This window comes from Mobula birostris, chromosome 8 (assembly GCF_030028105.1).
Source record: "Mobula birostris isolate sMobBir1 chromosome 8, sMobBir1.hap1, whole genome shotgun sequence".
Lineage (NCBI taxonomy): Eukaryota > Metazoa > Chordata > Chondrichthyes > Myliobatiformes > Myliobatidae > Mobula > Mobula birostris.
In genome coordinates this window covers 167,110,892-167,126,132 of record NC_092377.1, presented here as the reverse complement: position 1 = coordinate 167,126,132, position 15,241 = coordinate 167,110,892, and the positions used below count along the sequence as shown (strand labels likewise).

General features: G+C 45.1%; 1 protein-coding gene across 3 annotated transcripts in view; it reads right to left on the bottom strand.

Annotated features, from left to right (window-relative positions):
- The window catches only part of dbnlb (drebrin-like b), a 50,944-nt gene that overhangs the window by 24,885 nt on the left and 10,818 nt on the right, over nucleotides 1-15,241 (bottom strand). For all 3 annotated transcript variants that reach the window (XM_072266807.1, XM_072266808.1, XM_072266809.1), the window contains exons 2-3: nucleotides 5,457-5,512; nucleotides 706-818 (exon numbers count right to left, since the gene is read on the bottom strand). In XM_072266807.1, coding sequence (XP_072122908.1) covers nucleotides 706-818; nucleotides 5,457-5,512 — 169 coding nt within the window. The remainder of the gene's footprint in view (nucleotides 1-705; nucleotides 819-5,456; nucleotides 5,513-15,241) is intronic.

The following is a 15,241-nucleotide window of genomic DNA, read 5'->3' as shown; positions in this document are numbered from 1 at the left end:
ATTAGTTTTGAGGGGATGATGGTCTTAAATGCTGAGCTGTAATCGATGAAGAGCATCCTGGTGAACCGAGTCTTTGCCACGTGTACACTGAAACAAACAGTTTCAAACGGTGAAGTGCTTGATTTTGCATCAGATCAAATCAGCAATGAATTGCAGGCTGCCCCCAGCACATCCTTGGACTGTGTTAGTCATTGACACAAACGACACATTTCTCTGTATGTTTCGATGTACATGTTAATCTTTATCGTTATTAAGCTGTGCACTCTTTGACCTGGCTCACAATGAAAGATGAGGGTTACGTGAAGCTTTCACAGAGCGGTAGACACGCAACACCTTCGGAAGAGGTAGGATCAAGTGCAGCACAGCAGTGTAGTGGTTAGCACGATGCTATTACAGCTTCAGGCATTCCAGCGCCATCTGCAAGGAGTTTGTACGTTCACCCTGTGAACCATATGGGTTTCCTCCGGATTCTCCCCATCCCTCTCACACTCCAAAGATATACTGGTTGGTAGGTTAATTGTTCATTGTAAACTGTCCTGTAATTAGGCTAGGTTTAAAAAATCATTGGATTGCTGGGTGGTGCAGCTTGTTGGAACAGCAGGGCCTGCTCCACAATATATCTTTCAATAAAGTACAATAAATATAAAGCACAGCATTCCAGTGCAGTCAATGGACAGTAACTCTCCCAAACAGATCCACACTTACCCAGTTTATCAGGACACACTTGGGCAGCCCTGAATTGGGGTCTTTCACTCTGCAGAAAGCGTACATCACCTTCCCACTGTTCAGCTCTTCCACCAGTTCCTCAAGGCCCCCATCTGAAATGCCAAGAGGATTGGTCAGAATAAACAGCCAACAGCATTGGAACTGCTGGCAAAATGGGAGTACAAGCCTTGGTCCGTGGAGTACAAAGCACAGAAAGGTCGATCAGTGGGAGTGGTACGGAAAGGCTGAATAGGTTTGGGCTTCATTCCCTGGAACATAGGAGAATGAGAGGAACTTGACAGAGGTATACAAAATTATGAGGGTATAGATAGGGTCAATGCAAGCAGGCTTTTTACATTGAAGTTAGGTCACACGAGAACTAGAAGTCATCAGTTAAGGGTGAATAGTGAAATATTTAAGAGGAACATGAAAGGGAACTTCTTCACTGAAAGGGTATTTAAAGTGTGGAACAAGCTGCCAGCAGAGTGGTGGATATAGGGGTATGGTGGGCTATGGTCTGGGTGCAGGTCAACGAGACCAGGCAGATTAATAATTCGGCACAGAATAGATGGGCTGAACAGTTTGTTTTTGTGCTGTAGTGGTCTATGGCTGAGATTCTTCCAAGGGGCATCTGGTTCAGAACCAAACGCAGGGACGTCCATTTACAGAGATGAGGAATTTCTTTAGCCAGAGGGTAGTGAATCTGTGGAATTCATGGCCACAGGTGGCTGTGGATGCCACGTCTTCGGGTATATTTACGGCAGAGATTGATAGGCTCTTGATCGATCGGGGCATGAAGGGTTACAGGGAGAAGGCGGGAGATTGGGACTGAGAGGGAAAATGAATCAGTCATAATGAAATGGCAGAGCAGACTCAATGGGCCAAACGGTCAAGTTATGCTCCTATATCTCATGGTCAAATACGAGGCTCAGGCACAAGGTTCAACCTGAGCAAGCGGCCAAAAGCTGGAATCAGCAGGAAGGGAACAAGGGCTGTGATGAGAAGAGGCTGCAGGAACTTGCTAACCTCTGACATTATATGAAAGTCAGGAACATGGGCAATGCAAGAGGCAGGGAGACTGGGTGAGTGTGTACAGCACAAAACCAGAGGGTGAAAAGGTGAAACATTTTTTAAATACAATGGATTTTTATTAAGATTCATTAATGATGTTCAACAGGAAATTGGATGAGACTGTTACATCCTCGGGCAGGAGGCGCAAAAGACTAGTATACACTTAAAAGTACTAAGGAGAGCTAACAATCTTATTTACTCCTGGAGAAATTGAATGCAGAAGTGGGGAGGTTATGCTTTAGTTTGAGAGAATGGGTAAGGCTCTAACTAGAGCATGCATACATTATTGGTCTCTTTATTTGTAGGAACAAAGGTGATTTTCCGGACTGGAATGGATGCATTGTCTTACAAATAAACGCTGGGCACCATAGTAACATAGCGGTCAGTGTGATGCTATTACAGCTCGGACTGTCAGAGTTCAACTACCCATGCACCATCAACGTTCAGGCCATGCCACACAGAAACTTGTGCTGATATTATTTATTTGAGGCTACACCACATAACTATACGTGCTGTGGGAGACTATACGTACTGTGTTTTGTACCTTGGCTCCGGAGGGATGCTGTTTCATTTGGCTATACACATGTGTATGGCTGAATGACAATTAAACTTGAACAGTGAGCCCAAGTGAGGAGAAGATGGCGGCACGACGGCAGCGCATGCGGCCTCTCTGGTGAATGATATCTGTAATCTGTTAAGTAGGGGACCGTGCACAATTCTGATTTGATGGAGACGGACGTGAGAGTACGGACGAATATCCGGAAAACTTCTGAAATGCCTGCTTCACTGCCACTGCTACTGTGTGGTATCCGGAATCTCCAGAGCTGAAGGCCCCGAATCCTCGGCTTTGCTTGTTTCTGCGGCCGGGGCGAGGTCGAAGGCACTCGGGACGCTGTATCGGAGGGGCTGGTCGGAGGCTCGAAGTTTTCAGATGGATGGACTCAGTGTCGGCTGATTCCAAGGCATCGGCAAGTTGACAGTGCCTGGAGGTTTATGACAGGGAGTTTCTCCCTTTTGCCGCCAGCTATCGGGGACTCGGGAATCGATCGACTCGGGGACTTTGAGACTTTTTTTTTAACCGTGCCCATGGTTTGTTCGTCATCAAATTATGGTATTGCTTTGCACTGCTGTAACTATATGTTATAATTATGTGGTTCTGTCAGTGTTATTCTTTGGTTTGTCCTGTTTTTCTGTGATACCACTCTAGAGAAACATTGTTTCATTTCTTAATGCACGTTATGCATTTCTAAATGACAATAAAAGAGGACTTAAACGCAAACAACAGGAATTCTGCAGATGCTGGAAATTCAAGCAACACACATCAACGTTGCTGGTGAACACAGCAGGCCAAGCAGCATCTGTAGGAAGAGGTGCAGTCGACGTTTCAGGCCGAGACCCTTCGTCAGGACTAACTGAAGGAAGAGTAAGGGATTTGAAAGTTGGAGGGGGAGGGGGAGGGGGAGGGGGAGATCCAAAATGATAGGAGAAGACGGGGGGGAGGGATAGAGCCAAGAGCTGGACAGGTGATAGGCAAAAGGGGATACGAGAGGATCATGGGACAGGAGGTCCGGGAAGAAAGACGGGAGGGGGGGAAGACCCAGAGGATGGGCAAGAAGTATATTCAGAGGGACAGAGGGAGAAAAAGGAGAGTGAGAGAAAGAATGTGTGCATAAAAATAAGTAACAGATGGGGTACGAGTGGGAGGTGGGGCCCTAGCGGAAGTTAGAGAAGTCGATGTTCATGCCATCAGGTTGAAGGCTACCCAGACGGAATATAAGGTGTTGTTCCTCCAACCTGAGTGTGGCTTCATCTTTACAGTAGAGGAGGCCGTGGATAGACATGTCAGAATGGGAATGGGATGTGGAATTAAAATGTGTGGCCACTGGGAGATCCTGCTTTCTCTGGCGGACAAAGCGTAGATGTTCAGCAAAGCGGTCTCCCAGTCCGCGTCGGGTCTCGCCAATATATAAAAGGCCACATCGGGAGCACCGGACGCAGTATATCACCCCAGTCGACTCACAGGTGAAGTGTTGCCTCACCTGGAAGGACTGTTTGGGGCCCTGAATGGCAGTAAGGGAGGAAGTGTAAGGGCATGTGTAGCACTTGTTCCGCTTACACGGATAAGTGCCAGGAGGGAGATCAGTGGGGAGGGATGGGGGGGACGAATGGACAAGGGGGTTGTGTAGGGAGCGATCCCTGCGGAATGCAGAAGGAGCGGGGGAGGGAAAGATGTGCTTAGTGGTGAGATCCCGTTGGAGGTGGCGGAAGTTACGGAGAATAATATGTTGGACCCGGAGGCTGGTGGGGTGGTAGGTGAGGACCAGGGGAACCCTATTCCTAGTAGGGTGGCGGAAGGATGGAGTGAGAGCAGGTGTACGTGAAATGGGGGAGATGCGTTTAAGAGCAGAGTTGATAGTGGAGGAAGGGAAGCCCCTTTCTTTAAAAAAGGAAGACATCTCCCTCGTTCTAGAATGAAAAGCCTCATCCTGAGAGCAGATGCGGCAGAGACGGAGGAATTGCGAGAAGGGGATGGCGTTTTTGCAAGAGACAGGGTGAGAAGAGGAATAGTCCAGATAGCTGTGAGAGTCAGTAGGCTTATAGCAGACATCAGTGGATAAGCTGTCTCCAGAGACAGAAAGATCTAGAAAGGGGAGGGAGGTGTCGGAAATGGACCAGGTAAACTTGAGGGCAGGGTGAAAGTTGGAGGCAAAGTTAATAAAGTCAACGAGCTCTGCATGCGTGCAGGAAGCAGCGCCAATGCAGTCGTCGATGTAGCGAAGGAAAAGTGGGGGACAGATACCAGAATAGGCACGGAACATAGATTGTTCCACAAACCCAACAAAAAGGCAGGCATAGCTAGGACCCATACGGGTGCCCATAGCTACACCTTTAGTTTGGAGGAAGTGGGAGGAGCCAAAGGAGAAATTATTAAGAGTAAGGACTAATTCCACTAGACGGAGCAGAGTGGTGGTAGAGGGGAACTGATTAGGTCTGGAATCCAAAAAAAAGCGTAGAGCTTTGAGACCTTCCTGATGGGGGATGGAAGTATATAAGGACTGGACATCCATGGTGAAAATAAAGCGGTAGGGGCCAGGGAACTTAAAATCATCGAAAAGTTTAAGAGCGTGAGAAGTGTCACGAACATAGGTCGGAAGGGATTGAACAAGGGGTGATAAAGCAGTGTTGAGGTATGCAGAGATGAGTTCAGTGGGGCGGGAGCAAGCTGAGACAATAGGTCGGCCAGGACAGGCAGGTTTGTGGATCTTAGGTAGGAGGTAGAAACGGGAAGTGCGGGGTGTGGGAACTATAAGATTGGTAGCAGTGGATGGGAGATCCCCTGAGCGGATAAAGTCGGTGATGGTGTGGGAGACAATGGCCTGGTGCTCCTTAGTGGGGTCACGATCGAGGGGTAAATAAGAGGAGGTATCCGCGAGTTGTCGCTGTGCCTCGGCAAGGTAGAGGTCAGTACGCCAGACTACAACAGCACCCCCCTTATCGGCGGGTTTAATAATAAGGTTAGGATTAGTGCGGAGGGAGTGGAGAGCAGAGCGTTCCGAAGGAGTGAGGTTGGAATGGGGACAAGGTGCGGTAAAGTCAAGACGGTTGATGTCCCATTGGCAGTTAGCGATAAAGAGGACTGAGTGTTCTCATAATCTAAAAAAAAGCTAAGTGATCCTCACCTCCAGTTCCAGCCACTCGCAGATCATTGCTGTTCCCCTCATAGGTAAATAGGGCCCTGCAAAACACAACGTGATATTTAGGCTTCCAGTGGCTGCTGTACAGAAGGCATTGAACTCTACAAGAAAGAATCCTTGTTGTCCAAGTGCTTCAAATCCAGCCAACATCTGCAAAGTGCAGGAATACATTAACACCCACACTACTTTTTTTGAATGCAAAAGACTTTGCGGATGCTGGAAATCCGGAGCAACACACATAAAATTCTGAGGCCATTCAGCAAGTAAGGCAGCATCTATAGTTCTGGGCTGAGACCCTTCATCAGGTCTGTAAAGGAAGGGGGCAGAAGCCAGAATAAGGTGGGGCAGGGTAGGGAGTACAATTTGAGAGATGATAGGTGCATGGGTGGGAGAGGGGAATGCGGTGAGAAGCTGAGAGGGACTGAAGAAAAAGTAATCTCATAGGAGAGAACAGTGGACCATGGGAGAAAGGGAAGGAGGAGTAATGGGCAAGTGAGGAGAGAAGGGGTAAGAAGAGAGAGAGGAGGGAGGAAGGAGAAATGATTGAAAGTTCAAGAAACCATCTTCTTGATAAAAGGTATTCAATATAGCTGACTGGCAGTGAAAGTGAACAACATACCTTTGCAGCAAAAACCTTCTGTCCAGTCTCCCTCAGCCTGGATTCTGAATATTGTACATACCATGGGAATAGAATACTGTTGATATGCAGCTCCATGAAGACAGGCTGTCAATGCACACTCTCCTCTCCCTCTGTTTCTTTGACCAATAAAGAACGGACTGTCTAAACCAGGGGCTCCCAACTTTTTTATGCCATGGAGCCTTACCATTGACTGAGGGGTCCGTGGACTCCAGGTTTTAAACCCCTGAGCTAAACTACAGAACTCACATTCATCTTCCACCTCCTCCAAGATTACACTCTGCGATGGCTGCTTCGTTTAAGGATGACCACTGTGGTCATGTATGTGAGATTGAACTTGTGTACTCTCCCCTCCCATCCCTGTAATTAGCTCGAGCCCACGGTTCTCCAAATGCGACTCTCACTCATCCTCAATTGTAAATGCTTTAGAATTACCGGTCATGATTTTAACTAACTGGCCCTATCTGGAATTCCCTCTCTACCTCACCTTCTTAGAAAGACACTCCCCAAAATCCATCCCTCGCGTACTAATAGTTTAACACAGTTCTACGCCAAATATTGTCTCATAGTACCTATGTGAAGTGTCTGGGAAAACTAATGATAATTGCTGGTGAGTGGCAGGTGATAGGTGAGACTGGTTGAGGGGAAGGGTAGTGGAGGAGTGTTTGAAGCAAGAAGCTGCAAGGTTATAGGTGAGAGAGGCTGAAGGAGGAGGAGTCTGATAGGAGAGTCAAGCAGATCTTGCCTACCTGTGGCAGATTCTGCAGGTGCACATTAATATCACCTTCAAACAGCCAGAACTGAAGTGGAAGCAAATCATCCTTCAAACGTAAGGGTATGCCTCAGAAGCTGTATCAAGATCACTCAGGGAGGGATGGGCAGTCTCTGTTAAGGGTGCTCACTATTCAGCAGCACAGGCTTCCCAAGTGTGGCATCTGCCTTTATTACTGAAGCAGGGTAGTGTAAAGCAAATATAATACCAACACCCCCCACCCCAATCAAAGTTCAAAGTCAATTTATTATCAAAGGACATTTATGTCAGGGTGGTGGGATAGACATACATCTCTACCAAAGGAGGTGTAAGGCTCTCCTTCCCTCTGCTAGCCTGCATGTCACCCTTGGGCAAGGTGTAGCACCTGCTTAGCCCTCCCCCCCACCCCCCCCAACTGGAATCAAGGTTACATGAAGCCACGGGAGCAGGTGGTGGACGGTCGTATGAGCAGCCGGTGCAGATCACAAGTCCTGATTATGCGACCATACACACCAGGTAGACAATCTCTGAAGAGTATTGATAATGGTTGGGGTCACCCGTCTTGCAAAGACACTGCCCAGAAGACAATAGCAAAACTACTTCTGTAGAAAAATTTACCAAGAACAGTCATTGTCATGGGAAGACCATGATCACCCACGTCACAGAACACAGCACAATAAAAGAATGAACACATATATCACCATATACAACCATGAGATTCGTTTTCTTGCGGTATACTCAATAAATCCAAGAACCATAATAGAATCAGTGAAAGACTGTACCGAATAAACTGTGCAAATACAAACGCAATAAAAGAAATAATACTAATAAACATCGAGAATGAGATGAAAAGTCCATGAAAGAGAGTCCAGGGGTTGCTGGAACTGTTCAGTGTTGGGGTGAGTGAATTTGAGTGGTTATTCCCTTTTGTTCAGGATCCTGATGGTTAGAGGTAGTAACTGTCCTTGAACCTAGGACTGGGAGTCCTGAGGCTCCTGTACCACACAGGACAAATCCAGGAATGAGGCCAAATGCTGGTGGCAGTTCATATCGTTTTTAATGAGAAGCTAATCCTGTACACTGCAACACACACAAAATCATCAGGGGTGGAAAGGAAAGGGCAGAGGGCAGAATAGGGAGGTGGGAGAGGAGTACAAGTGGCAGCCCTCCAGCCCTCCAACCCTCCACTTGTAAAAGGCTCAGAAGCCTGAACCACTTGGGTGTAGAAGCTAAAAAGCAAGGGACTGAGCAAGATTCTCATTGCAACATTACTAAAGTCAGTACTGCAAATGGGGGGGCGTGGGGGGAGGCAAGAATAAATATAGAAAAGAGGTTTCCCTCACACTTCCTTATGCTTCTACTGCTCCCTCCAGAGTCACTGGGGTTAATTAGAATTGCTCAGTGTTTGCCAAGCTGCTTAGAAGCTTTACAGTGCAGGTCAGACTGCTGACGTTCGACAGGGTCAGTGAAGAACAGGACTTCCACAAAGCACTTCAGAAACCAGAAACACTGGTGAAAACTCTAAACTTCTGTTTAATGTGCTTGAATATATACAGGTTCCATCTTTGAAGTTTGTAGTTCAACACAAAGCTGCTTTTACCCAATGAATTTAATGCTCCACATCGAGGAACTGCATTTACTGGAAGGGACTGGAACTGAAGCCCTACTGATGAATGCGATTTAATCGTCCTGAAACCATTCGACATAGGAGCAGATTTAGGCCATATGGCCTATTGAGTCCGCTCCGCCATTCCGCTATGGCTGATTTATTATCCCGCTCAACCCCAATCTCTGGCCTTCTTCCTGTTAACCTGACTCCCCGATTAATCAAAAACCTATCATCAACCTCTACTAAATGACTTGGCCTCCATAGCTGTCTGTGACAATGAATTCTACACATTCTCCACCCACTGGCTAAAGAAATTCCTCCTCATTTCTGTTCTAGAGATATCCCTCTATTCTGAGGGTGTGCCCTCCGGTCCTAGGTTCTCTCACTATAAACATCCTCTCCACATTCACTACCTAGACCAGGAGTTCCCAGCCTTTTTTATACCTTGGACCAATACCATTAAGCAAGGGCTCGTGGACCCCAGGTTGGAAACCCCTGATCTAGACCTTCCAATAATGATAGGTTTCAATGAGGTCTCTGGTCATTTTATTGATCTCCAGTGAGTTCAGGCCCACAGCCATCAAGCATGCTTCACACGCTTACCTTTTCATTTTCAGAATCATTCTTGTGAACCTCCTCTGGCCCCTCTGCAATACTGTACCAGCAAATCCTTTCTTTGACAAGAGGCCCAAAACTGCTCACAATATTGCAAATGTGGTCTGACCAATGCCTTATAAAGCCTCAGCTTCCAATTTTCCAGTCAGGTCTCCAGTTACATAGCTGAAATACCAAGCTGGCTTCAACAAGCCTGTTGAGAATAATGTTCAGGAATGCAACTACTCAGCCCCACGTGGCAGGCTGGTCACTCAGGATAGGCATCCAAACTCATCCCTCAATACTATACAAAATGCTAGAGGTCAGGCAGCATCTATGGAGGGAAATAAACAGTCATTCTTGACCAAGGCCCTTCATCAGAACTGGCGAAGGGTCACGGCCCGAAATGTACACTGTGTATTCCTCTCCGTAGAAACCACCCGACCTGCTGAGTTTCTCCTGCATTTTGTGCATGTTGCTTTGGATTCCATCATCTGCAGAATCTTGTGTTCATCTGCTTAAGGTTGTTAACTGAGCAAAGGGAGACCACTTAAGCCTCTTTAGCCAGCCAAAGGAACAGGAGAAGGCACTCAATCTCTCTCAGCTCTACCATAACATCAGCTCATGAGTTTATATTATCTTAATCTGCTCATGTGTATCTACAATCCTTAATACTCTTATGAAACTAAAGAATTGTAAATTTCCATTTCATCACCAGTTTCAACCTGCTTGGGGAGATTTTCTTGATTTTCACTAAGTTTTGTATGAGTTAATGCTTCATGATTCTAACTACACGTTTCTTTGTTCTGAGGGCAGCACAGTAATGTAGCGGTTGCAGCTTTACAGCACTAGCTGTAAAATTGGGGCTCAATTTAGCAGTTTATCAAACATACACCTCAGAAGTATCCAGAATGCATCTTCCTCTCAAACTTTCCAAACAATAAAAATCGCCTCACCTGCCTTAAATGAGCAAGTTCAAGATCTTCCAAAATGAAGAAAGATGCCTCAGAAATCTGCCCTTCCAGACCATAATGATCACAGGTTTAACCAATAAATACAAGAGATTCTGCAGATGCAGGAAATCCAAAGCAACACAAAGCTGCAGGAACTCAGCAGGTCAGGCAGCATCTACGGAACTGAATAAACATTTGATGTTTCAGGCTGGGACCCTTCTTCAGGGTCCTTCTGCTGAACGTGGTGGACCTTTCATCAACACATTTAGGTATTAGCCTAAGAAACCTGTTCTCAAGTGTTTCCATTTCCAATGCATTATCATTCTTACTCATGTAAACATGTAAATGCTGTAAACAGTACTGTGAGGGGGCGCGCAAGGGAGATATTGTTTTGCTGTTGCTGCTTGCGTTGTTCTGCTGAACAAGGACATACAATGTTGGTGCTGGAATGTGCGGTGACTCTTGTGGGCTGGTAATTGAACTTTCTCTATAAAAGAGTAAGAAAACAGATGAAACATGGGATTGAACAAGTGCAGAATACAGCTGAGCACCTGGAGGCATAGGGAGAGGGATAGGATTACAACATCAGGCCAGTGCAACCTTGTAACACAAAATGTCGCTGTTTATCTAACAGGCAGAAGTGGTAATGCCACATTTTTGAGCTGAGAATGGAGTAACCTTAAAATCAGAGTGGATGCAATTCAGTGGAAACAAGTAACATGCAGATACAAGAGACTGCAGATCATAGTTCCTTCTAAGTTCACGTGCACATTGCCTTTGTTGCCAAAAAGATGGAATTTTATCTTATATAATCTTAACAGCATTTTGAAATTCTGCTAATATAATTTTGAAATCCGTTAATATAATTGTGAAATACCCTGTAATTCATTGTGTTAATGAATATAATCAATAAATTTTCTAAACAATAAACATACACAACCTTTACTTTGAAATATTTTAGAGGTTCAAAGTATTTACATTATCAGTGTTTTAGGTTACAACACTGTTACAAATTGTAACAATAAACACAGAATGGAAGTCGGCAGCTCATTACTAATAAACCAACAGCCCGCTGAACGCTGATGCCATCTAAGTTTAAAAGTTTACAAAACATGAAGGACTTTCTTTATTTTACTGTATTTCAAAATACCCTTCAATTAATAAGTATCTGACTTTTCAATTTCCATTCCAAATATTCATAGTACGCAGATTACAAAGAAACCATTTATAGTGCCACACAGTTTTCAGGCTGTGTAAAAAAGTCCTGCTCAGAGCAAAGGTTAGTCCGCACAGCTGAGGGAACATTGGTGGAGATGCTCAATCAACACATGCAAAACCAGAGGAAATCGGGGCCAGGCAACATCTATTGAGGGAAATAGTTCACGTTTCGGATGAGGCTCATGTTGAATTGACATGTGGCATTAGATAAGACAGTAGGCCAAATCAAGCAAGCAAAACTGACGAAAACAAACCTTTTATTTAGTCTACATGAGTGGCAGGGTGGATGTATGCCTCTACCAAAGGAGGTGTAAGGTATTTCTTCACTCCATTAGCCTGCAGGTCACCTTGGGCATGGAGTAGCACCTGCTTAGCCCCACAATCAGGGTCATGTGAAGCCATATCACAAGTCCTAGATATATGACCACTGACACCAGACAATCTCTGAAGAGTATTGATAATGGTTGGGGTCACCTGTCTTGTAAAGACACTACCCAGAAGGGAATGGCAAACCACTTGTGCAGAAAAATTTCCCAAGAACAATCATGGTTATGGAAAGACCATGATCGTCCACCTCATATGACATGGCACATAATGAACAAATTTAGTCTACCAACACTGCAGTGTTAACCTAAGCATGCACATACATTGTCATTGTGAGAGTAAGAGGCTCAAAAACGCAGAGGGAGCATCTGAAATGGTCAGGAAACATAGCATGAAAGAGAGGAAATGTAAGTGGAATGCATAAAGAGGAAGGCTGTACAGTTGTTTGTGATGACTCATTTGCTGAAGCACAGTTGATTGACTTTGAAAGAGATGTCTCATCAGATATGAAGCTATGGAATGCATTCAGAAAGCGCAGGGAGGATTATGCACAGTGAGCGAACCTCAGGTATTTGTCTGCTGCAGCCCAGTGAAACTACCCAGCACTGAACTTTCAGCAAGAACGCTTCAGGACTGGAGTCACTCAGTACTGAAACACTCTGCCTGCCAAGTGCTCAAGTACAGCGGTCAGAAGGTCCAACGCTGTCTGTAAGGTGTTTGTACATTCTCCCCATAGCCCTGTGGGTTTCCTCCGGGTGCTCCAGTTTCCTACCGCAGTTCAAAGATGTATAGGTTAAGGTGAGTAAATTGTGAGCATGCTCTGTTGGCACTGGAAGAATGGCAACAATTACAGGCTGCCCCCCACACATCATTGGACTGTGTTGAAATATTTCGATGTATGTATGACAAATATTTCCTTCTTTCAAACCTTTGGTGGTCCTGATCAAATGGTGCCCAATATCGGGGAGACCTTGCATTAAATAAGCGGGATTATGCCAATTTCTTTTCTATTTGGTATCTTTGCACTTAACACAAATGTGCTTGGCACAGACTAGATGAACCAAATGGCCTGCTTCTGTGCTATACCTTCTACGACTATGAAAAAATCCTGCACTGGTTTAAACAGGGTATTTAAGGTTACAGGAAGAAGGCAGGGAATGGGGTTGGGAGGGATGATAAATGGAGCGCATGGCAGCGTAGCGGGTAGTATAACTCTATTACCTTGTCAGCTGTAAGATTGGGGTTTGACCCTTGCTGCCGTCTGTAAGGAGTTTATACATTCTCCCTGTGACGGTGTTGATTTGCTCTGCCTTCCCACATTCCAAAGACGCACGGGTTAGGGTTAGTGAGTTGCAGACAAGCTACGCCAGTGCCAGAAGTGTGGCAACAATTGCAGGCTGCCAAGCACAAATCTCGCTGACTTGATGTACATGTAACCAAGAAAGCTAATCTTAAATCTTTCTTTAGTCTTTAAATCAGGAATGATGGAATGGAGTAGCAGACTTGATGGGCCGAATAGACTAATTCCGCTCCTATGTCAGGTGAACAGGTATTGGGTGCAACCGAAATATCTATATCTATACACCGCCAAGGTACTTAGTCCAAACTGGGAAATGTATGTTAATGATACCATTGAGCTCGAGGAAACAAAGGAGATGGCAATCATCGGCACATTGTTGAATTATTTTCGTAAGTGTCACTGGCCTCTTTGGGCTCTTATTACCAGGGTGTGAAATAGTTAAGCAACACTTCACAGGTCTAACCTTGAAATCTGTATAGGTTTGGATTATACTGTATGCAATGCATGAAGCAACAGGCCAAAAATGGCTGGAAATAGAGTATAAGTCTCTCAACCCAAGACTCATATCTGGAAAAAGCCAGGTTAGGAAGAGGATGTTTCCACTTGTGGCAAGAGAGATATGAAGGAACTGTTGACAACCTGTAATGAATTGAACAGAATATTCAGAAGGAATGTAATCACCCGAATTTGGATGAACGAGGAACTTGCTCTCACAGAGTGGTTGAGATGAGCAATGTTTAAGGAGAAGGTGGACAAATGCACCAAGGTGAAAAGAACATCGGGCAAGAAGTAAAAAGGTTAGCTTATTCTCACATGTTCAATAAGATCATGGCAGAAGAGACCGAGCTACAGAACAGTTGGAGAAATCTTGCATCATGAATAAGCACAACACTGCTGAAGGATAGAATAGTCTATGTGCTGCAAATTTAATATGATTTTGCAATAGTAAACAAAATCCCAAAATAAATTGGTACACTACCCATTTCACACCAAGGAAAAGTACTGACACTGCAACACACACAAAATGCTGGAGGAACTCAGTGGGTCAAGCAGCATGTCTAGAGGGGAAGAAACAGTCAATGTTTTGGGACTGGGTTTCAGGTACCGCAGAGTGGTTTTAGAATAGATACCAATCACCATAACCACACAAGGGTTGCAAGGTAAATTCCTCTTCATTGTTGCTGCCTGACCTGCTTAATTCCTCCAGCATTTTGTGTCGCTAGGTAAGGCCTTGCTTAAGAGACAGGACTCATGAGGGATCTCAGATGTGACTCAGTTCAGATTCAGTCAAGATCGAGAATTTAAAATGGCAAGGACTTGTATTTTAGAACAAAAACAAGAAGAAAGTATGCAATTCTGATCTGCTGTATTCAGTGATTACTACATTTCTTCCAGATTTTACTATCATTCTCCATTTCTAGAGAACATGTTCCTCATTTCACAAATCTCTTCCTCTTCTCTCATTAACCCTGTACACTCATGACTGCATTCTCCCAACTCCATGCAAACATTTGCAAATGATATCACCACAGTGGGTTGCAGCTCGAATACTGATGAGTCAGAGTACAGGAAGGAAATAAAGAGCTTTGTGACATGAGGTTACATTCAAGTTTATTGTCATCTGACTGTACATACACACAACCAAATGGAACAATATTCCTCCAGACCACAGTGCACCCACAATACATATATCACCCACAGTATATGAAACAAAATACTACCATAAATATGGTGACAAAATACAATTCAAAATGCATGTAGTGCACAGTACACAGTAAAGAGTACAATAAACAGCTTACTGTCCTAGTGTCAAGATTTCCGTGGTGGCAGGGTGTTCATTCGGCTCACAGCCTGAGGGAAGAAGCTGTTAATCAATTTGGCAATCCTAGCCCTGATAATCCTATACCTCCTTCCTGACGGCAGTGGGTCAGAGTTTATGAGTGGTAGGAATCCTCAACAATGCTTTGGGCCCTTCATCTGCAACACCCCTGGTAAATGTTACAAATAGAGGGGAAGGAGACCCCATTGGTCCTCTCGGCAGTTTTTACTATCCTCTGTAGGGTCTTGCGGTCTAATGTCTTGCAGCCTCCCTGTCACACAATGATGCAGCCAGACAGGATGCTGCTCGTGCAGAAAGTTGTTAGAATGGGGACAGGGAACCTTGCACGCCACAATCTGCTCAGAAGTGCAGACACTGCGGTGCCTTCTTGAATAATGTGGTGTTGATGGTCCACATTAGATCATCCGTTATGAGTACACCAAGGAACTTGGAGATCTTCACTTTCTCCATGGCAGAGCCAATGATATGCAATGGAGAGTGGTTGGCCTGTGCCCTCCTTAAATCCACAATCTTCCCTTTTGTCTTGTCCATGTTGAGACCCAGG